The following is a 24824-nucleotide window of genomic DNA, read 5'->3' on the forward strand; positions in this document are numbered from 1 at the left end:
TGATTCTTTATTTTTACCCACCCTGCTACTTATCTTATTCTAACCATCTCTTCACCACCACTCCCTCCACCAACAAAAAAAAAAAAAGGACACATACTTTCAAGGATAGATGACCTCTCATCTCAGATGACATTTTGCAGCAAGAATAGGATGGATTAGAGGGCCCTTGAGGTTCCTACCCATTCTGACATTGTGTGATTCTGATTCTGTGAAATAATTCTGATTATTTTAAACACAATTCCAGACGGTTTTGTGTTCAATTGTGTATTCTGTTCAGTACCTGGTAGAGGAGCAACAGAATATGCATGTTACTTTGTGAAAATGTTTTCTCTATATAGCCAATGCATGATTATCTGTGATCTTTAGGGTTGGGGTAAGGATGATTAATGAAAATCACTACAAAGGCGATGGCAATTCCAATTTTGTTAGCACTATGTCCATCGCCATGAGTTAACAACATTCAATTCAAGAAACATATGTTAAGCAGGTACTATAATCCAGGCAGTGAGCTAGACCCCACATCCCAAAATGAAACAATCTCTGTCCTCAACAAGTTTGCATTCTATTGGACTGGACCATCACTGCTTACAGGGACCAAAATGCAGAAAGTTCAGTTTCATCCCTTTGATTTGAACCAAGAACTACCTGAAATATGGGAGGGACTGCCAGAAAGATCTTCCTCATAAACCCTCTTAGCTTCCCTACTATTCCTTGAGGCCGAGATGTCCCATTAGCTAGGTGGCCCAATGGGTAGAGTTCTGGTTAGAGTCAAGAAGTTGTTGTTGTTACTGTTGCTTGGTTGTGTCCAACTCTTCATGACCCCATTCAGGATTTTTCTTTTTAAAGTTACTGGAGTGGTTTGCCGCTTCCTTCTACAGCTTGTTTTACAGATGAGGAAACTGAAGCAAGCAGGGTAAAGTGACTTGCCCAGAGTCACATGGCTATTAAGTGTCTGAGCCTGAATTTGAACTCAGGTCTTCTTAACTCCAGGCCTGATGCTGTATCCATTTTGCCACCTACCTATCAGAAAAACCTGAGTTTACACCTGGCCTCAGATACTTACTAGCTTTGTGACCCTGGGCAAGTCACTTAACCTCATTTGCCTCAGTTTCCTCATTTGTAAAATGAGCTGGAGAAGAAAACGGAAAACCACTTCAATAACTTTGAAAATAAAATCCCAAATGGGGTCCTGAAGAGTCATAAAGAGTCAGACACAATGGCAAAGAATGAAAAACAATGAATGAAAACTCAATTTAACCTTTCATTCTCTCACCACTTCTCAGCCTGCTCCTTAGATGTCTCTACAACTCCAGTCTATCCTACACACAGCTACCAAAATGAGTACCAGACCAGCCACTCAATCAATATTTCTCTATTACTTACAAGCTCAAAAATAAAGTCCTCTTTCTAGCTTTTAAATCCATGCAAAGCTTGGCCCCAACCCATTTTTTTACCAGGCTTATTGGATATTATTCAACCTCCTATGCTCTGAGATCCAGCCAGACTGCCTATGGCTCTGTTTTTAACACTCACCACTTCTGATCGTTTGCCTTTGCCCCCGACCTTCCCTTGGCTCAGTATGCTTCCTTTCCTACCTCGGCCACCCAGAGTCCCTCTTTTTCCCTTAAGATCCAGCTCCAGTAACACATTCTACCTGAAGCTTTGCCTAATTCTCCATCTGCTGCTGCCCTAATTCCAAAAGTCAGATTTAAGTACTCTGTTTATGCTAAATATACTTAAAAATGGTGTCCCAAAAGGCATAGCACAGTTTGAAGCATTAATGGCTTAGAGCTAATAACTTTAGAGTCAAAGTTCCCTGCAAGAAGTCATAATTTCACTAATTGTACTTATACCCTCAGTGTTTGATTCACAGTTGGCCTTTAATAAATACTTGGTGATTGATAGATTGATTCCATGTAGGCCTCCTCCAGGTCACTAGATTCAGTCTAAATATCTTGCCCCCTTGTTCCCCTTTTTCCCTCCCACTTCCCATCGCTTGCTGTTTCTCTGAGAATAGCCACCAGATTGCTGTTAGGAAACAATCCCTTCCTGGATCCCACTCAGATAGATAGATGGATAGATAGGTGGATGGATAGATAGACTCCCCCTACTAGGAGGTAGGGTCCTTGATGAAAGAGGCCATTTTATTTTTATATTTATATACCCACTGCCTAGCATATTTTCAAAAAGGGTGCAAACCTGCATTGGTACAGGGATTTTCTTCATCTGAAAGTGAATGATACTAGTGAAATCACAGATCCTTATCCTATACAGCAGGGGCAACTAGGTGGTGCAGTGAATAGAGTACCCAGGCCTGAACTCAGGAAGAATCTTCCTGATCTCAAATCTGGCTTCAGACATGAGCCTGGTGATCCTGAGTAAGTCACTTAATCCTTTTTGCCTCAGTTCCTCAACTGTAAAATGAGCTAGAGAAGGAAATGGCAAACCACTTCAGTATCTTTGCCCAGAATGTCTCAAATAGGGTCATGAAGAGTCGGACAACATTGAAAAATAAAACCACAAAAACAACAAAATGACCGGTTCCCAAGGTGATGTGCTTTGTATGTCATCCTTGAAAGGTAACCCAGAGATTTTAGACTTGACTTTCCCAATGAGAAAAGTGAGGTAAGGATTATCTGGCCCAGGGAGCTAGGAAAGTGATGACATTCACAGACCTCAGCCTGATCACATCAGAACTAGACAAGTAAGAACCAGCTTTGACATTTAGTTGCTCTGGGCAGAAACTGTTACCATGTCAATGCTGACAGTTGGAAACTTAGAGAGAGACCCAGAAATTGGGAGTGTGTGTGTAGGAAATACACTAATATTGTCCTCAGCCCTTACCCCACCTCAGAACTAATGAAAGGTGGATCAAAATATCATAAGTCCTTTCCTTATCTCATCAATATTGAAAAAGAAAAAGAAAAATAGCATTTTATTTGTCTAATCCAGTTAAAGAAAAGAAGGCTACCCCCTACCCATTTAATGCATCACAGTTATGGAAGCCCACACCTTTGGAAACCCAGCTATCAGAAGAACATATGAAAAGAAAATAACACAAAAAATCCTTTATAAAAGTTTTAGCACAGAATAATATTCCTTTTCATTCCACTAGCCAATCATTTATTAAGTATTTCTTTTGAGCCAGGCTCTGTGCCAGGCACTGGGGATGACAAAGACAAAAGTGAAGCCTCTGTCAATTAAAATAAGTTGAGTCTTCTGTTCATGTGTTAAGGGATCAATTTTTTTAAGAAATAAGCAAGCAGTTGATGGAAGCATGGTTGAGTGGCTTGGATTTCCAATCTGCAAGTTGGAAGGTTTATTTACTTTTCTGGTGGATTCTAATTCTAGGAAGTTATCTACAATTAAAAGTATTACATTAAAATTGCAAATAAAAAAAGTGGTAAACGAGAAGAGAGGGAGATTTAGGAAAATGTTTTCAGTGCTAAATAGAAATACACCAAGAGTGCAGAGTCTCAAGGAGTCCAAGATAAGATTATAGGCTCGTAGTACAGCCTCAGGACTGTTAGCTGCTGTCTGACTTCGGACAAGTTATCAGCAGCACTCGGCCTCAATTTTCTTATCTATAAAATGGGAATATTAATAGAACTTACTTTATCCAGTTGTTGTGAAGACCAAATGAAACTACATATTGAAGGTATTTTAGAACCATTAAAGCTCTGTAAGTTAGATATCATTAATGGCTGTTTGCTGTTGTTGTTATGTGATAAAAGTGTTACAAATAACAAAGATACGAACAATTGCATCATTGCAGGAACCTGCAAGCCTTGTGTCAGCATGACTTGGGGGCTCTAATTTATTCTAGATAACTGACATGTACATAATTAATCTTGATTCCATAGCAAGTGACTTGATAATGACTCACTTATGCCATTTATAGCAGGGATTCTTAACATGATGTCCATAGACACGTCCTGTCCCTCCCCCCACCCCATTCCCCTCATAGAGATTTCAGACCGTCAATAAACTTGGGAAAGCAGGAAGAAAAAAACAAAACACACTCACACACACACACACACACACACACACAAACCTTGCACTAATCCCCAACTGAAATTTGGCCTCGCTAATTATTTAAGAACATCATTCTGGCAAGTATCCATAGGCATCTCCAGACTGTCAAGGAAGCCATCCCTGGTTAAGAACCTCCAGTTTTACCTTTTAAATTCTACTTTGCCTATACATTTGATTCTGCTATTCTGTTTTTACCCTTGTTCTCAAAAAGCTTAGATTGTCAGAGGGAGAATAGAAAACAGATACACACAAGGAAACAAGTAAAAATTCCTCATAGTTATGAAAAGTGATTTGAAAAGAGAAAGAGAGCTCAGACCTCTGAAAGGATTAGGAGATGTGTCCCCTGGGTTGTGACTGATGGTGGTGTTTAGTTCTCACTAATGTTTGACTCTTCTTGATTCTGTGGACCATAGCACACCCACACAGTCCTTGGGGTTTTCTTGGCAAAGATACTAGAGTGGTTTGCCATTTCCTTCTCCAATGGATTAAAGCAACAGAGGTTCAATGATTTGCCCAGGGTCACACAGCTGTTAAGTGTCTGAGGCTGGATTTGTACTCAGGTCTTCTTGACTCTTTACTACCAATAGGTAGTAACACCTGATTCGTCCTCTGATGGAAGTGAGGGGTGGGGTAGGGAGGGTTTTAGTATATGGCAGGAGGGAGAAAGACAGAGGCAGAGGGAGAGGAAGAGGAAGAGGGAGAGGGAAAGGAGAGGAGAGAAGATGAGACAAGAGGAGAGGAGAGGGAGAGGAGAGGAGAGAAAAGGAGGAGGAGGAGGAGGAGGAGGAAGAGGGGAGGAAGGAAAGAAGGAAAAGAAAGAAGGAAGGGAAACAGGAAGGAAGAAAGGAAGGAAGGAAGGAAGGAAGGAAGGAAGGAAGGAAAGGGAGGTCGGGAGAAAGACAAAGAAAGAGGGTACATCTTATACATGGGTTACAGCCCCTGAAAAGGCACAAAGGGAGGAGATGGGATGCTGGGGCAGGGGATAGGCAGTAGACTATTTTGAATATTCTCTTCTTTAAAGAAAATCCACTTTTAGCCTAACGAAAGTTACATTCTTACTCTACTCACCAACTCCCTATTTCGATCCTTGTCATTCTTGTAAGGCCTGGCCTGGAGGCTGTTCAGCATTTTCTATGGGATAATGGAATGTGGCAGAAGCTGCTGACATGTCCCTTGAAGCTGACTAGGCATACTGAGCGTAGAGCATCTGATTTTCCTTCACTTCTCCTGCCACTCAGAAAACTGTTGAGAAAGGAGCACTGAGTGACAGGCCTGGGCAGCTGATTTCCGGGAGGCCCTAGGAGAGGGAGTTCTGACACAATTTTGTCAGCTTCTCCTGATCAGCTTCTAGCTCTTTTCTCCTATATCTGAATCCCCAACGTTCTAGAAGGATTAGAAACACAGGGTATCCTTGCCTGGGTGAACCTGGACTATTATTCTGAGTGGTACAAGTATAATGAATGCTACAAACCAAAAGCATTTTGTTACTGTTGTTTTTTGTTTGTTTGTTTTGATTTATTTTATGGAAAACATAGGCCACATTTTAGACTATTTTTTTTAAATCGTATTGAATCAATGGTAACTTATTTACACTGGAGAGTTCACTATTAATGGAAATCCAGGTGGCCAATCTGAAAGCAACAAGCCAGGTTTGACTATGGACAAGGAGGCCATAATAGAAAGAACATTAGGTTTGAAAAACAAAACAAAACAAAAATAAAACCAAAACCAAAAAAAAAAACAACTTGTTTTCCAGGCCTAGCCTTATCAATGTATAAGCTTCATGACCTCTGGCAAGTCACCTCCATTACTTAGATTTGGATTAGTGGATAAAGTATTCAACTTCTTGCAAGGAACACTTGGGCATCTAAGTGGCACAGTGGATAGAATGCACAGTCTGATGTCAGGAAGACATGAGTTCAAAGCTAGCCACAGACACTAGCTATCTGACCCTGAGAAAGTCAACTGATCCTGTTTGCCTCAATTTCCTCATCTGTAAAATGAGCTGAAGGAAATGGTAAACCACTCTAGTATCCTTGCCAAGAAAATTCCAAATGGGATCATAGATATGCCTGAAATGATCTAAAAACAACAAAATGAATGCTTTAAGTTCAATCTTTACCACAGACACTTATCTCTGCGAAACTCTCTAAACCTCAGTTTCCTCATCTGTAAATGAGGAAAATGTAATGGCAACTACCTCATAAGGCTGCTATGAGGATCAAATGAGTCAATGTAGATGAAGTGCTTTGCATGTCAGAAGCTGCTGTATATGTGTGAGGTATTATTGTAAAGTGAGTAGTCAGGCTAGATGACCTTTGGTACTCTTCTACTCCAAGATGTGATTCATAGTATTCAGCAGACATTATAATACTCTTTGTTCACCTTTAGAATTTCATTCTTTTTATTCCCCCATTTCCTGTATTTCTTATTTCCTAGTTGCATGTGAAAACATGTTTTTTAAACATGTGTTTTTAAAACTTTGGGGTCCAAATTTTCTCCCTTCCTCCCTCCCCACCCACCCTCATTGAAAAGGCAAGTGACTCAATACAGGTTATACATGTGCAGGTATGCAAAACATTTCCATTGTAGACATGCTGTGAAAAACTAACTCTATTTCCCTTAATCCTATCCTGCCCACCCATTTATTCTATTCTTTCTTTTGACCCTGTCCTTCCTCAGAAGTATTTGCTTCTGATTACCCACTTTCCCAATCTGCCCTCCTCTCTATCATTCCCCTACTCTCTTGTCCCCTTCCCTTCCTATATTCCTGTAGGGTAAGACAGATTTCCATACCCAATTGAGTGTGTATGTTATTCCCTCCTTAAGTCAAATCCTATGAGAATAAGATTCACTCATTCCCTCTCACCTTTCCCCGTTTCCCCTCCACTGTAAGAGCCTTTTCTTTTCTATTTTTTTTTGTGAGATAATTTACCCTGTTCTACCTTTCCCTTTCTCCTTCTCCTAGTATAATCATCTCTCACTCCTTAATTTTATTTTTCAGATATTACTCCTTCATCTTCAACTCACCCTGTGCCCTCTATCTATCTATCTATCTATCTATCTATCTATCTATCTATCTATACATACATATAATTTTTTCCCTCCCACTACCCTAATACTGACAAAGGTCTCATGAGTTACAAATATCATCTTTCCATGCAGGAATGTAAACAGTTCAACCTTAATAAGTCTCTTATGATTTCTCTTTCCTGTTTACCTCTTTATGTTCCACTTGAGTCTTGTATTGGAAAGTCAAATATTCTATTGAGCTCTGGTCTTTTCATCAAGAATGCTTGAAAGTCCTCCATTTCACTGAATGACCATTTTTTCCCCTACAGGATTATATTCAGTTTTGCTGGGTAGGTGATTTTTGGTTGTAATCCTATCTCCTTTGCCCTCCAGAATATTATATTCCATGCCCTGTGGTCCCTTAATGTAGAAACTGCTAAATCTTGTGTAATCCTGATTGTGTTTCCACAATACTTGAATTGTTTTTTCTGGCTGCTTGCAATATTTTCTCCTTGATCTGGGAACTCTGAAATTTGGCTACAATATTCCTAGGAGTTTTCCTTTGGGGATCGCTTTCAGGAGGAGATTGGTGGATTCTTTCAATTTCTATTTTGCCCTCTGGTTCTAAAATATCAGGGCAGTTTTTTCTTGATAATTTCTTGAAAGTTGATGTCTAGGCTCTTTTTTTGATCATGGTTTTCAGATAGTCCAATAATTTATAAATTCTCTCTCCTGGATCTATTTTCCAGATCAGTTGTTTTTTCCAGTAAGATATTTCACATTGTCTTCTAATTTTTCATTCTTTTGGATTTGTTTTACAGTGTCTTGATTTCTCATAAAGTCACTAGCTTCCAATTGCTCTATTCTAATTTTTAAGGAAGTATTTTCTTCAGTAATCTTTTGGACTTCCTTTTCCATTCGACCAGTTTTGCTTTTTAGGGCATTCTTCTCTTCATTGGCTTTTTGGACCTCTTTTGCCATTTGGTTAGGTTATTTTTTAAGGTGTTATTTTCTTCACTATTTTTTTATGTCTCCTTTAGCAAGCTATTAACTTGCTTTTCATGATTTTCTTGCATCACTCTCATTTCTCTTCCCAGTTTTTCCTCTACGTCTCTTACTTGCTTCTTAAAATCCCTTTTGAGCTCTTCCAAGGCCTGGGACTGATTCATATTTTTCTTGGAAGTTTTGGATGTAGGAGCTTTGACTTTGTTTTCTTCTTCTGGTTGTATGTTTTGATCTTTGTCACCAAAGTAAGATAATATAGTCTGACTCTTTTTGCACTGCTTGCTCATAATCCAAACCAATTACTTGAGTTTTAAACTCTTTGTTAAGGTAAGAGTGTGCTTCCAATGTCGAGAATGTACTATCCCAAGTTTCAGGGGTTTGTACAGCTGTTTTCAGACATACTTCTAGAGACCTGAAAATTTTCAGTTCTTCCAAGGTGCTATGATAAGGAGCGAGGTGTTTCTTCTCCACAGCCACAACAAGCTCCACCATGCCAGTGCTCCTCCTTGCCCCGGGACTGCCCCTCAGAACTGTGACCCAGATCCAAGCACAGGTAAAGCAAGAGATTCTTGCCTCAGCCCTGGCAAAGAGATCCTTGCAGTTCCCCCTGATCAGCCACTCGATCCCCCCTCAGTCTGTGGGCAGGAAGCTCAGGAGGCAGCTGCTGCCCTTGGGGTGGCTGATTCCTAGCTTCTTCTCTTACCACAGTCACAGACTTTTCCCATTGACCTTCTAAGTTGTTTTTTGCGATCATGGGTTGAGAAGTCTGGAAACAGCCACAGCTGCCTGTGATTCAGTCATCTGAGGCCTGCTCCAGGATCGCTGCAGCCTGCGCGCCCACACCGAACTGTGCTCCTCTCCCAGCCCAGCACGATATACCTTTCTGATCAGACATCCAGGTTGTCTTGGGCTGGAAATTTGTTTTACTCTGTTTTTTTGTGGGTTCTGCTGCCAGAATTTCATTCTTAAGTGTTTATAAATGCCTCTCCAATTTCTTAGGAAGACGTCTCAGAGGGTGGGACACTAAGTTCCTACCCAGATTTCCACTGAACTCAAAGACATCAGCTTTCCTCTCCAAAGGAAACTATTAGACTATTCCCTGGTTTTTTTTTCTCTTTAAGTATTATAAATTCTACAGAGGATGTGATCCATTCTTCCCTCCTCTTCAAGGTCCTCATCTTTTCCCTACCATTTAGCAGGTTTTTATTGTTTGTGAGAATCATTACTGTTGTTGGCACCATAACTTTTGAAGAATGAAATTATCATTAAGGGGAATCAAAACAATATAATCTCCTCTGCTTTTGACAGAGTAAGAAACTATCGAATAATCAGTCAAAAGGAATTATTAAGTGCTTATATACCAAGTATTGTACTGAGCACTGAATGTATTTAGAGGCAAAGAATGGTCCCTGCCCTCAAAAGAGGCCGCCATAACGAAAGAGAGAACATGTAAGATGAGGCAGTGAGGCAGTGCAGTGTACAGCCCTGGGACTGAAACAGAAAGACCTGAGTTTAAATTTGGCCTCAGATAATTACTGGCTGTGTGACCCTGGGCAAAATATTTCACTTCTGTTTGCCTCTGGTTCCTTAACTATAAAATGGTCATAAAAAACTACTTATTTTGCAGGGTTGTTTTGACAATCAAATTATAAATATTTGTAAAACCCTTAGCATAGTACCTGGCACATGGTAGGTGCTATTTTGAGTGAGGCAAAGCCCATTCAGTAAATAGGCCTCTTTAAGAAGTGAGTCAAGGGACCAAGCCCTGTGGGACACCCAAAGCGAGATGAACATGACCTGGATAAGGATCTATAACTAAGGAGACTGAGAAGGAGCCGTCAGACAGGTTGGAGAACCAGGAGAGAGCAATGTCCTGAAACCTAGAGAAGAGAATTTCAGGGAGAAGTGATCCACAGCATCAAAAGTTGCAGAGAGGGGGCAGAGCCAAGATGGCGGAGGGGAAGCAGTGACTTGCTTGAGCTCTCCCCCAAACCCCTCCAAATACCTGTAAAAAATGGCTCTAAACAAATTCTAAAGCAGCAGAACCCACAACAAGACAGAGTGAAACAAATTTCCGGCCAAAGACAGCCTCGATGGTTGATCTGAAAGGTATATTGCACTAGGTGGGGAGAGGAGCACGGTTTGGCGTGGGCGCGCAGGCTGCAGCGACCCTGGAGCAGGCCTCAGAGGACTGAATCATGGGCAGCTGTGGCAGTTTCCAGACTTCTCAACTCCTGAATGTCAAAGACAACGTGGAAGGTCAGTGGGAAAAGTCTGTGACTGCGGTGAGAGAGAAGCTAGGTCTCAGCCTCTCGAGCGTGGCCTGGGGCAGCAGCTTTTCCTGAGCTTCAGACCCAAAGACTGAGGGGGAATCCAGTGGCTGATCAGAGGGGGATTTCAGGGATCTCTTTGCCAGTGCTGAGGCAGGAATCTCTTGCTCTGCCCATGCTTGGATCTGGATCACAGTTCTGAGGGGCGGTCCTGGGGCGAGTAGGAGCGCTGGCCTGGTGGAGCTTGTTGTGGTGGTGGAGAGGAAACACCTCACTCCTTATCATACCACCTTGGAAGAACTGAAAATTTACAGGTCCCTAAAAGTACCTCTGAAAACAGCTATACAAACCTCAAAGCTTGGGACAGTACATTCTTCACATTGGAAGCAGACTCTTACCTTAACAAAGAGTTTAAAACTCAAGTAATTAGCCGGGATCATGAGTAAGCAGTGCAAAAAGAGTCAGACTATGTTATCTTACTTTGGTGACAAAGAAGATCAAAACATACAACCAGAAGAAGAAAACAAAGTCAAAGCTCCTACATCCAAAACTTCCAAGAAAAATATGAATCAGTCCTAGGCCTTGGAAGAGCTCAAAAGGGATTTTGAGAAGCAAGTAAGAGAAATAGAGGAAAAACTGAGAGTGATGCAAGAAAATCATGAAAAACAAGTTAACAGCTTGCTAAAGGAGACCCAAAAAAATACCAAAGAAAAGAATGCCTTAAAAAACAGCCTAACTCAAATGGAAAAAGAGGTCCTAAAAACCAATGAGGAGAAAAATGCCCTAAAAAGCAAAATTGGTCAAATGGAAAAGGAAGTCCAAAAGATTACTGAAGAAAATACTTCCTTAAAAATTAGAATAGAGCAATTGGAAGCTAGTGACTTTATGAGAAATCAAGACACTGTAAAACAAATCCAAAAGAATGAAAAATTAGAAAACAATGTGAAATATATCACTGGAAAAACAAATGATCTGGAAGATAGATCCAGGGGAGAGAACTTAAAAATTATTGGACTATCTGAAAGCCATGATCAAAAAAAGAGCCTAGACATCAGCTTTCAAGAAATTATCAAGGAAAACTGCCCTGATATTTTAGAACCAGAGGGTAAAATAGAAATTAAAAGAATCCACCGATCTCCTCCTGAAAGAGATCCCCAAAGGAAAACTCCTAGGAATATTGTAGCCAAATTCCAGAGTTCCCAGGTCAAGGAGAAAATATTACAAGCAGCCAGAAAGAAACAATTCAAATATTGTGAAAACACAATCAGGATAACACAAGATTTAGCAGCTTCTACATTAAGGGTCCAGAGGGCATGGAATATAATATTCCGGAGAGCAAAGGAGATAGGATTACAACCAAGAATCACCTACCCAGCAAAACTGAGTATAATCCTTCAGGGGAAAAAAATGGTCATTCAGTGAAATAGAGGACTTTCAAGCATTCTTGATGAAAAGACCAGAGTTGAATAGAAAATTTGATTTTCAAATACAAGACTTGAGTGGAACATGAAGAGGTAAACAGGAAAGAGAAAATCATAAGAGACTTACTATGGTTGAACTGTTTACATTCCTGCATAGAAAGATGATATTTGTAACTCATGAGACCTTTGTCAGTATTAGGATAGTTGGAGGGGAAAAAATTATATGTACGTATATATTGATATAGATAGATAGATAGAGGGCACAGGGTGAGTTGAAAATGAAGGGGTCATATCTGTAGAATAAAATTAACGGATAAGAGAGTAATATATTAGGAGAAGGAGAAAGGGAGAGGTAGAACGGGGTAAATTATCCCACAAAAACAAAACAAAACAAAACAAAACAAAATAAAACAGAAGGCTGTTACAGTGGAGAGGAACTAGGGGAAGGTGAGAGGGAATGAGTGAATCTTATTCTCATAGGATTTGGCTTAAGGAGGGAATAACATACACACTCAATTGGGTGTGGAAATCTGTCTTACCCTACAGGAAAATAGGGGGAGAAGGGGACAAGAGAGTAGGGGAATGATAGAGAGGAGGGCAGATTGGGAAAGGGAGTAATCAGAAGGAAATACTTTTGAGGAGGGACAGGGTCAAAAGAAAGAATAGAATAAATGGGTGGGCGGGATAGGATTAAGGGAAATAGAGTTAGTTTTTCACAGCATGTCTACTATGGAAGTGTTTTGCATAACTGCACATGTATTACCTATATTTAGTTGCCTGCCTTATCAATGAGGGTGGGTGGGGAGGGAGGAAGGGAGAAAATTTGGAACCCCAAATTTTAAAAACACATGTTTAAAAAACATGTTTTCACATGCAACTGGGAAATAAGAAATACAGGAAATGGGGTACAGAAATCTATCCTGCCCTACAGGAAAATTGAAGGGGAAGGGGATAAGAGAAGGGTGGAAGAGATAGAAGGGAAGGCAGACTAGGGGAAGGGGTATTCAGAATGCATGCCATCTTGGGGTGATGGGGAGGGGTGAGATTGGGTGAAAATTTGGAACTCAAAATCTTGTGGAAGTAAATGTTGAAAACAAAAAAAAAAAACTAAAATTACCATTAAAAAAACAAAAAAGAAGTGAATCAAGGGTTGGCCTCTTCCATAAAAAAAATAAAGAAATGAACTGTGAGGGGAAGACCCTCAGCGTTGCTTGCCAAAGGAGAAACAGTTACTGTATAGGTTCACTCTGAACCAGAAGTGCCCAAAAATAACCATTAAGTGGTGCTTGGGCAGGGACCTATTGTCCTATCCACAAGATCCAGAGTGAATTGGGTTTCAGGCTGGTCTTTGAAAAAGAAATCCAGCCAATGAACAAGTTAAATAGGTAACTTTAGCCATCAAAATTTACCTGCCTTTTGACAGAACACCCTCAGGAAAGGGGAAGGAGAGGGCAGGTTAAAAGGGCCAAGGTCTCCCTCTGCATCCTGGACCATCTCCAGTTGTCCTGACCAGTATCTGGCCACTGGACCCAGATGGCTCTGGAGGAGAGAGTGAGGCTGCTGACTTTGCACAGCCCTCCCTCACTCAAATCAAAGTCAGTTGAAAGTCTTGTCCTCATCTCCCTGATGTCATGGTTCTCTTCAAGAACAAAGGACAAACCACAACCACAACTTCACTTGGTGATCTTATCAGCTCTTGTGAATTTAATTACTATCTCTATGCCTATGACTATCTATATACCTATCTTGCTCTCTTCTTTGGCTGTCTTCCAAGCTCACATCTACAATTGCCTTTTATTTATCTCCAGCTAGAAGTCCAGTAGGTACCTTAAACCCAGCACCTCCATGAAGGAGCTCATTATCTTTCCCCGTAAACCTTCCCCACTTCCTACCTTCTCCATTATTATAGAGGGCGACATCATCCTCCCAGTCTGTCAGGCTCACAATCTAGGATTCATCCTTACCCTTTCTCAACCCCTCTATTCAGTCTGTTTCCAAGGCCTACCCATTTAATCTTTGCAAGGCCTCTCAAACACACCCCCTTCTCTTCTCACATTGTCAGCACTCTAGCGCAGGTCCTCATTACCTCATAGCCCTCACATTGTCAGCACTCTAGTGCAGCTCCTCATTACCTCATAGCCCCACTCTGAGACAATAAGCAATTTGATATAGCTTCTATACGTGATGGAACATTTTAGACACTTAATAGCTGTTTAACAATGAGTTTATTGATTAAATTAATGCATTACTATTCTGTTCATATTTTCAGGATTTGTAAATGTAAATAAGATTTTAGGGTTTTGTTACACTTGCTAGCACCTTCAAAAATAATTGCTTTGGGTCTCTATTGAAAATTCAAATGTTTATATAATTCAAAAGTACTTTTTACCCTATTTATTCTATTCCTCATAGTCAAAATTAAAGGAAATGGTCTGACTTACTTCATGTGATTAGTTATGGCCAAAGAAAAACTAAACCAGGTCCTAATTTACTAATTTACTAATTGTTCTCTGCTGCATTCATTAGTGGGCAGGCAATGCCTAGCAAGTAGGCTTCCTCTGCATAGCTCAGATATTACTTACCTCTGAAAGAAAGACTTCTTAAGAGTTTCTCTTCTTTGTCATTTCACTCATTATAGTCTCAACAGCCAAGATCTCCATCTATGTCTCTAAGACAATAAGAAATTTCAGTTTTTGCTTTGTTTTGTTTTAATTTAGTCAGTCTAGGTGTTTAACAAGATTTTGTTATCTTGCTCTGAGATTTTACAGTTCTGAAATATTCTTTCCTACATGGAATCTTCCCTGATTGTCCTCCTAGGAAGCTGGTTAGGATCTTTCTCCCCTAAGACTTGAGATTTCTGAGGTCTCTTCCAGCTCTAAATCTAAGATCCTAAGGGGGAAAAAAAGAAGCCAAAGCAGTAGCCTGAGGGCAAGTTTTTGAACCAAGAGAGAAAGGCAGTCTTTCCATCCTTTCCCTTCCTTGAGACATTTCTTTGGGCCGGCTCAGCATGGAGGGCAATAGCAGCCCTCTGTCCTCCTCAAGTGAAAAGTGTTTGTTATTTGTTTATTTGCTTTGGCTGCCATTGAAAATGGATTGTTCCGCGAATACTAGCATTTTGTGAAAATGCCATAGCAGCTGGGGGAGCAGGAATTACTCACCTTTGCAATATTTGGGGGGAAGAGGGAATACTGAATTTATAGTATCATAGATTTAAAGCTGGAAGTCATGTAGCCCAACCATTTCACTTTGGAGATAAGCAAGACAGAGGCCCAGAAACATTCCATGATTTGTCCTAGGTCACATAGCTCTAGGTGGCAGGGCTGGAATTGAAATGTAGAACTCTAATTTGAAATCACTGCCCTACTGTGCCTTACTACATCATTTCACTATGTATAAATGGCCACAAGAGGTAACACATACATGTGTCAATATTTATTTTCCTTGCACATAATTCTCAAAGAAATATCCACAGATCCTACCACTATTATCAATGGAGGGAATTGTGTGAGGATAGTGGGACATTCATACAAACATACTCTTAGAGCTGTGTTGCATTTATTATCACTGGTATTATAAACAACATAATTATCATCTGTACCAAATTGATTTTTTTAATATTGAAGCTGATCCCTGCCCTCCCTCATCCCCCACCAAAAAAAAAATGTATTAAACATCTACTTTTTCTAGTTTTGCCACTAGTGGTCATTACCATACAAGGCACTCCTTACCTCCTTATATAGCATCACATTTAGAATCAGCATATAAGGTTTCCAAGGATCAATTGTGTTTATAAGAGATTAGTTGTTTTCTTTTTTTTTTCAAGTCCAAAATGCTTGAAAATTTCATTAAGAGAATGTTGAAAAAAAAAAAGGTTGAATGGTGATCCAGACTGGTTAATGGGTTCATTTGATATGCCGTCAAAAATTTATATTCATTTATGTGCCACATTTTAAGAAAGATATTGGTAAACTGGAGTGTATCCAGATTGGGTTGGAGGTGAAACCATACCTTTTAAAAGGATTATTTGAAGAATTAGCATGTTTTAACTTGGAGAATTAAAAAAAAACTTAGTAGTGGGAACTGGAGGTTTAGAGAGGGCAATATAGCTGCCATGGTACAGTTGAAAGAGTGTTGAGTTTGGAGTTCAAGAATCTGAGTTCACCTCCTGGCTTTGCTACTTACTACCTATGTAATGTAGAATAAGTTACTTTACCTGTCTGGTCTTGATTTTCTCATCTGTAGAATAAGGTAACTGTTTTAGAAGACCTGTGAGGTCTTTTCCTTTTAACTCTAAATCGAAGATAATAAGAAAATGAAAGGATGTCCTGGGAAAGAAAGTTGACTTGTTTTGAGTGTTGCTGTTTTTTTTTTTCCTTTTTTGTTGTTGTTTACATTTTTATTTATTTATTTTTTTGGATTTATTTCTTTGTTTCCTCCACGGGACAAAACTGGAGACAGAATTGGTTGGAAAGAAGCCAGCTTAGGCTAGATGTCAGAAAAGGCGTACTAAAAGTTATCGTTGTCCAAAGTAGGAATTAGCTGCCTCTGGAGGTGGTAGCTTGTCCCTCACTGATAGGTGCCAGCAAAGGCAGAATGACCACTAAGTGGATATTTTGAGAAGGGTCTTATTGTTAACCTATGGGGTGTACTAGGTAACCCTTAAGTCCTCTTCCTGTTAACCTGCTATGTTTTAACAATATATAATTTAGAGCCTGGACTCCATTCAAGAAAATATAAGCCAATATCCATGATTTTTCTTTAAGACATTCCTTTTTTTCCTTACTGTCAAATAGTCACTCAAAACAATTTGAGAAAGCCTTATTTCACTTTGTTTCATATTTGACTTTATAAAATAGTGTAAAATATTTTCTCATCTTTCCTTTTTTATTGTTTTATCTCTAGACACTAGCCAGCAAATCAGGTGACAAAAAAAATGAGATTTTTCCCCTGTGGCAAATTCCCCAGGTGGTGTGGGCCATGAAATAATCCTTATCTTTGTCTCTTGGCACACTAAATCTATTCAAAACTTTGGGAATTGAGTCACATACTATGGAAGAGACATTGGATTTAGCTCACTAGATTAGATTCAGTGAAAAGAGACCAGATTCAACTTTAAAGCTCAATAAAATTACTTGCTATATTGTTTCTGCTGATTTGTACTAAGGACGAAGGAAAACTATTGAGTGGAGGTTCATTTTTAACATTAATATGGAACAGTTTAGACAGCGATTCCAATTCCTTCAGGAGTAGCCTTGGAATATAGATGATGGCCTACTTTTACAAAATGATACATCTATCAAGGGTTTGGTTATGATTAAGTTAGATTTTTCCCCCATTTCAATAAAATTACCATATCTTTATTATGCCAAGAAGCCCACTACTGTATGCTCATTCCTTCTTTCCCCACACACTGCTGACTTTATCACTAGTGATAACATGGGAACTGTCTTCAAGTATTTGCAAGGCGGCCACATGAACGAAGGATTACTAGTCTTGTTCACTGTAGCCCTAGAGCACAGAGCTAGCCTCAATGACTGGAAGTTGTACAAAGGCAGAATTAGGCTTGATAATGCAAATGTTCTTGATATTTAGTTTTCTAGATGTGGGAAAAGCTGTCTTCAGAGGATAAAATGAAAATGAATTGTCCATCACTGAGTGTATTCAGGTTTAACTTGGGTGATGATGTATTATCGAGCTGATTCTTGCTCATGTATGAGTTTGACTAGACTGCTTTGGAGATCTCTTCCATTTCTGAATTCCAGTGTATATTTAAAAGAAAAGAATGAGAGAGAGAGAGAGAGAGAGAGAGAGAGAGAGAGAGAGAAAGATTTTGTGGAGAGTTGCTCAGCTTAGCATTGGTTAGTAATAATAGCACTAATATGTAGCAATAATAAAGGTAGATAGGAGGCTCAGTAGGTAGAGTGCCAAGCCTGGAATTAGGGAGACTCCTCTTCATGAATTGAAATCCAGCCTCAAGATACTTACTAGCTGCGTGACCCTGGGCAAACCACTTAACCCTGTTTGCCTCATTTCCTCATCTGTAAAATGAGCTCAACAACGAAATGGCAAACCACTTCAATATCTCTGCCAAGAAAATACCAAATAGGGTTGCAAAGATCTGGACACACTGCAATGACTCAATGACAGTATCATATCACTAATAGCTGAACAATGCCAATGAATGGAACTGATGGACAAAGGATGGATTTTTCCAAAGTTTAGTATTTCAGGGATCCTGTTAATGTTACTTTATGTTAATGATGATGGTGATGATCATAGGATCACAGCGTAAGATATAGAAAGCTTCAGAGGGACCTTAGAGGGCTATCAGGTGCAACTGGCTCATTTTATAAATTGGGAAACTGAGGCCCAGAGTTTAGACTCACAAAACTAGTTAGTGTCTGAAACAGGATTCGAACCATGTCTTCCTGGGTTCATCTCCAGCATTTTAGCCAAAAGGCCATGGCTAATGCTTATGATGATGACAATGCTATGAATAAGAATGTTGATTTACAACTATACAGCATTTTAAGGTATGCAAAGCACTTTCCATATATTTTCTAATTTGATCCTCCAAATGGACCTGTGAAATAGGTGTAACTATGATCAACATTTTATTGCTAAGAAAAGGCAGCCCCAGAAATGTTAAGTTGTTTCATGCAGCTAGTGAATGTATGAATCAGGATAAAAATTCAAGTCTTCATGAATCATACATTAAGTAAGGAAGGATTTTTAGAGATCACTATCCTCCCTGTTATCCAGATAAGGAAAATGAGGACCTATCAGTAATTTACCCAAGGCAACATAACTGATTCTTATCATATCTGTGGTCTCCTAATTCTACCTCCCTCAGACGATTATTGGAAGTATTAAATGAGACAATATTTGCAAAGTGCTTAGCACAGTGCCAGGCACAAAAATGCCTCATCACTTCCTTTCCCATTCTCACTGTTCTTTTCACTCTCTCTATGGTGCTACATGACTCTTATCTTTTTGGTCTTTACTATTTGGAAGTACTTAAACAAATGCATAGAGTTTAAAGGTAGAAATTATCCTGTGTAGAAATCACAGATTAGAAATGTTATCTTGAACTTTGGGGTTGAAATCAAGACAGATAAAATGTAAAAACTGTTGCAGAAAAGACCCGTGTTTGTTGGACTTGACTTCCAAAGGTCCCAGGGCAGTTGATAAATGGCACAAATAATAAATGAAAAACTACCAGAGGAAACAAGTTTCCTGGTTGTCATATTTTCCTAGGCTCTGAGAGAACCTCACCAATCAAATTTAAACATTTAAATGAAAGATCAGAATATTGAATCAGAGGCTTGCACCCAAGCCCATTTTCAATGGAAAAGTTTACCTACCATTTATGACTCTTAATCATACCATGTGATGACATCCCATGTGGTGCCTCTGGGTCGCCTCCATAAATTCTGTCCTTTTCCTTATTGCAGACCTCCAACGATACCTTTGAGATCCCTCTCACGTTGACTGGAACTGTCGTATTGAGGAAGAGACTTAATTATGAAGATAAGACCCGTTACTATGTCATTGTTCAAGCTAATGTAAGTATTCCCCGTTGGTTGACACTGAATTGTATTATTCTGTTTGAAAAATATGTGTACGTAGGTGTATGTGTGACAGGCATATGAAGAAATCAAGCAATAATACTTGAAAGATGTAGTAAAAGCAATATAGCTTTGTGCAACAACCCTCTGATTATTAATATCAAGTGAGGTATAAAACAGAGATGCATGTTCTCTAAAGATGTTCATGAAGAGCAGAACCCTTCATTTTGGTAGTCATATTGGTGAAGCCAGTGAATCCTGACTCAGAATATTTTTTTTAAAGTATAAAATAAAATGCACAGATTTAAAAAAAAAAGTAACCAAAGGTTAGTGAAAATGAAATTTATTTTCCCCACCTAAGATCAGAGACTTCCAGAAATCTCTTTTGAAGAGATCCCAAGTATAGAACCTCTACTGGGAAGGATATCATTAAAGAATCACATGACCAGAAAAGAGGTTGGGCCAGCCCAATCCAATGGATATTTATTAAGCACCTGCCACTACCAGACATTGTGCTAAACGCTGGGGAAACAAGTAATAAAAACAAGAAAGACAGTTCCTACCCTCGAGGAGCTTACAATCTAAAGGCGGAGACAACACACAATAGGAAAAGGAAAGGCAGGGGAGAGAGGTAGGAGGGATGGAGCACCAGGGGGTACCCAGTGCCTAGCACATGGACACTTTGTTCCATGAAATTTAAATCAGGCAAGGCAGCACATGCAGAGTGGGGTGTGAGCCGAAAGGGTGGTTTCTACTCTTTATAAAGGAAGTCATTGGGTGGAGTTTGGTCCTCTACCCTCTAGCCCTTCAAATCAGAGGAGAGGTGGTGTCAATCAAGGCTTGAATTGGCAGCCTGGTGGTGAGTTCAGGAAGTGATGAGCTTATTCTGGGTGGGGCATTTTATTCTGATGGATTTTTAATCGGGCAAAGCAGTAGATGTAAAATGGACTGAGTCCTATAGGAAAGTGAGACCTGACTAATAGACAGCACCCAAGTCCCACTAATAGTACTTTCAAGAAAGAATTCCCCCACTAATGTGAGCAGATCTCTTGTGAAGGTCATAAGCAAAGACATGGATAATAGTTGCCCAAGATGAGAAGGGTGGTGGAGCTACCATTCTTACTCTGGGAGACAAGATCACAGAGCACCCAAAGCATTTTTAGATGTTTCCCCCCAATTTAAATGAAATTGACAGTTTAATCAGAGATAGAGGAAAGAAATGCACTTTTAGGTGCTCACTTCTGAAAATGTCATATCATAAATTATTATTTTGTATAAGTCAACATTTGGAAAATAGAAATAATAGCAGCTGAGTCTTCCAATTTGAATTCCAAAAGCAGGGCTATGTTATGTCAAAGAAATATAGAATATCAAAGTTGAAAGGCGTCTCAGCACTTATTCACCCTAACTTTACTATTCATGGAGTCATCCTGTAATATCTCAACTAATTTTTCAATCACACTTTGCTTGAACATTTCTTTTTTTATTGTTCAGTCATTTCAATCACGTCCAACATTTCATCACCCCATTTGGAATTTTCTTGGCAAAGGTATTGGAGTAGTTTACCATTTTCTTCTCCAGCTCATTTTACAGATGAGGAAAGTGAAGCAACCAGAGTTAAAAGACTTAACCAAGGTCACTCAGCTAGTGTCTAAGGCCAAATTTGAACTCAGGTCTTCCTGACTCAAGCCCCAGTGCTCTATGCATAGCATCACCTAGCTGCCTTGAACATATGTAATAATGTATAAATCATTACTTTATTATATGATTATATTTTCTGAAATCAAGATTGTTTAAAAAAAAACACTTTTCCTTACCTAGAACAGTGATCCAACATCTTTTTTTTTCACTTTTTGTCCTACTTTTTTGGAGCTATGAATAATAAGTTGAATCCCTTGTTTAAATAAAAGTAAGTTAAATACTTCAAGGAAACTACCCTGTACCTCTCTTTTCCATTTTTTTCTCCAGTTTCATCAACTGATTTTCACCAAAAATGCTTTTAAGCCATTTCATTCTCTTTATTCTCTTATAGGTGGAAGGCATTTTTTTCCTCATTACATTTTTTCTTAAATCTGTTTTGCCTAGAGCTGAATGATCAATTCCAGATATGTTTTCACCAGTCCATAGGATGCTGGAACTCTCACTTCCCTCATTTTGGACATTTCCATTCACTGTCCATTTTATGTTCCATTTGTCAGTATCATATATTTCCAAAAGAGACTGAGTTATTTTCTGGAGATTAGAGTATATCCTAAATCACCTATTTTATTATAGTTATTATTTGACCTTTTAAGCACTAATTCATTTTTTTCTGTAATCAAAAATATTTCTGTAGAAGGAAAAATAACACACAGGAAATGAATTTCAGCTATCTGTGCTCTATAATGACTTTAGCATGGTGGTAAAACAGTCACTTTCCAATTTAGTGTTTCGTTTTTAACTGTTTTCAGAGAGGAAAGTAATAAACTTTCATTCTTACATTTCACTGTACAGTAAAGAACATATTTTTCTAAGTTTTTGCTTGTCTTTAGATCTATTTTAATGGCAAAATGGTGGACCCTAGCTAAATTTATGAGATCCCTTCTACTTTACCGTAAACTATGACAGTGTAAGTATCCAAGCCCACCCCAAACCCATAAGGTGTTTAACCAATGCACAACACTAGACTTCTGAAAACGCGGCTCTTCTTTGTCCTTGGGATTTTCTGTGGTTCAGAAAAGTGTTTTCTCTAGTTGGAGGTAAAAATAGTGTCTCCAATATGTATTGTATACCCAGAATCATGTTAATTGGTTGAAGATAGCAGAGAAAAAGAAGACAAGATCTCTGCTAGTGGGGAGTTTAGACTCTGAAAAAGGAAGGGAATAAGCGAGTAAGTCTGTATTAAGCACTTTACAAAACAAATATCTGTTAATCCTCACTGTAGCCCAATGTAGTCTGCAACTATCCCAGTTGAATCTGGGCTGCTTAAGTTTAGCGACTCTTTCATTTGTGTCTTTGTATCACCAATGCCTTGCAAGAGCTTGGCCCAAAGTAGCTCCTTAACATATACTTACCAATTTGAGCTGAACTGAGTTTGCAAGTAATTTAATTTCAGTGAATATGATCTAACATTACAGTGCTTCTCTCTAAGTGTCCAACAGGATTTTTGTGTTGTCTGTTCATTTTTCTTTTCCTTATATGGTCATAATGCCCACTATGTGCTTTTGGATGCTATTTTCCACTGATTTGAATTATTTTATAAAGACCTTTCTATATTCCTTTTCATTATTCATATTTTCCCTAACCTTAATTGCATTATACTATCCCATGGACTATGAACACAAATTGCTAATAATCACTTGAAAATGCATAAAAACTTTCGAGTCATCCAAAAGATGTAATTAAAACAAACTTTGAAGAAAAGCTAAGTGCCAATCAAATAGGCAAAGATAATTACAAGCAATGAAACTCAGTTCTGGGAGAGTTGTGGGGAAAATATGTCCACTCATCAATTGCTGGTAGAATTGTAAATAATAATAATAAATTATAAAGCAATCTGGTAACATGCTATAAAATAACCATTTCCTTTGACTCAATAAATCTATTTGTCTTGGTGATAGCCTTAAAACATAAGTCTGTAACCTCTTCCCCCCCACCCCGCCCCCCGCTCTATAATCTTCAGTGACTCCCTATGGCTTCTAGGTTACATACCAGCTCCTCTTGTTCACAGCCTTTTCTAGTCTGACTGCAACCTACCTTTCCATACTTACCTTGTGTTAGTCCCCTGCACATGTTCTTTGGTCTGGCCAAATGAGCCTTCTTGCTTTTCCCCTGGATGTTATTTCACCTCCTAACTCTAGGTGAAGGCAGGACTGTACTACCCCTCACTCCTACTTCTAATTTCCTCTCTGCCTTTAAAACTCGGCTCAGACCTCTGCTGGTATTGAAAGCTGTCCCCTCTGGGACTTTCTATTCTTCCCAGTGGCAGTGAATTTCACCCACATTGAGTATAAGAATCTGGATTTATCCTGACTAGTTAGAGCTTCATGGAATGAAATCAGCTTTAGCTACAAGGTAACTCAGATGTCTCAATCCTGTTTTCTGGTGAAGAAAAGCATTTCTCTACCACAGGGGAGGTTATGGATCCAACTATGATAAAAAATATTTTGAAAAGGCAAAAAGCAACACAGTTGGTAGCAGTTCCCAAAGTAGTGAAATCAGTACTAAGAGCAAGTCTGTGGATTCTAGCCTTGGTGGCCTTTTTTTTTTAAATTTTTTAATTTATTTATGTTGATTTATCAACAATCACTTCCATATGCTTTTGAGTTTAAAATTTTTCTCCCCCTTCCTCCCCACCACCCTCCCCAAGATGGTGCACAGTCTGATATAGGCTATACACATATACTCCTATTAAACATATTTTCACATTAGTGATTTTGTAAGTAAAAATTAGAACCAATAGGAGGAATCACTTGGTGCACTTTCAAGATCAAGTACTATAGCCAGCCTAGATACAAACTCTACCAAAAGCTCAGAGCAAAGCAACAGTCATTCTGATGCCTGGGCTGAATATCAAATAAAATACGTTGGTGCCATTGAGAAACTGAAACTCACTGATGGAAAAAGTCTGGAAGGGTCATTGGATCTAATAAATGTCATTGATGCGGTGCAGCAAGACGGAAAGTTTATTACAGGAGTTTCTAAATATGGCATTAAAGTATCAACATCAAACCAAATGGTGTTTTACACAGACATGCTTTGCATTTAATTGTCTGAATGGTGTGTTATGATGATGGTCTAGGAGCAAGAAAAACCTTACTGGTGCTAAAGACCACAGATGCAAGTTATCAAGAGTGTAGTCTATGGGTGTATCAATCTAACAGTCTGGAACAAACACAAGTCAGTTGCAAAATTTTAGCCACAGCTTTTGACTGTATTAACAGCTGAGAAACCATGAGTTCCTGCTAGAGTGGAAGATAAGTAACTTCATTTGAAAGAGCCCAGCACTCAGGATGAAACAGGAGGTGGACTTTTATCTTTGCTAAAGAATAAAGAACCTTCATTCCAGTTTCATAAAGAAGAGAACACATTTTTAAAATATTGATCATTTCAACTCTGCAAATGTAAAATTGTCTAAGTTCTCCAAAGCATTTCTAAAGTCCAGTTGAATGTTATAACTGTCAAAGAAGTGAACTTTTTGCTTGGATAATAAAAAAGAAGCTACATGCCAATTTTTACCCCTCTTAGCTTACCCAGCTTAGCAGCAAAAAGTATTGTGTGTAAAAACATTTTAATATATAATAAACATTGCAATCTAGGGGAAAAAAAACAAAAAACAAACAAACAAACAAAAAATAAGACTTGGCTCAGGTCTTACCTCACAGGATGCCCTTCCTAGGGCTGTCCCTCCCACTTGCCCTATTCCTCCCTAGTTGTTGTTATTGTTATAGTGTTCAGTCATTCAATGTCTGACTCTTGGTGACTCTGGACCATAGTGCACCAGTATTGTTCATGGGGTTTTCTTGTCAAAGAAA

At 39.0% G+C, this 24824-nt stretch overlaps 1 protein-coding gene and 1 pseudogene across 1 annotated transcript in view; both read left to right on the forward strand.

Annotated features, from left to right (window-relative positions):
• Positions 1–24824, forward strand: part of PCDH15 (protocadherin related 15) — a 1147277-nt gene that overhangs the window by 514015 nt on the left and 608438 nt on the right. The window contains exon 7 of the mRNA XM_027840684.1: positions 19198–19308. Coding sequence (XP_027696485.1) covers positions 19198–19308 — 111 coding nt within the window. The remainder of the gene's footprint in view (positions 1–19197; positions 19309–24824) is intronic.
• Positions 21912–24247, forward strand: LOC114026844 (annotated as a pseudogene).

The sequence above is a fragment of the Vombatus ursinus genome, unplaced genomic scaffold (assembly GCF_900497805.2).
Source record: "Vombatus ursinus unplaced genomic scaffold, bare-nosed wombat genome assembly UNPS02014847.1, whole genome shotgun sequence".
NCBI lineage: Eukaryota > Metazoa > Chordata > Mammalia > Diprotodontia > Vombatidae > Vombatus > Vombatus ursinus.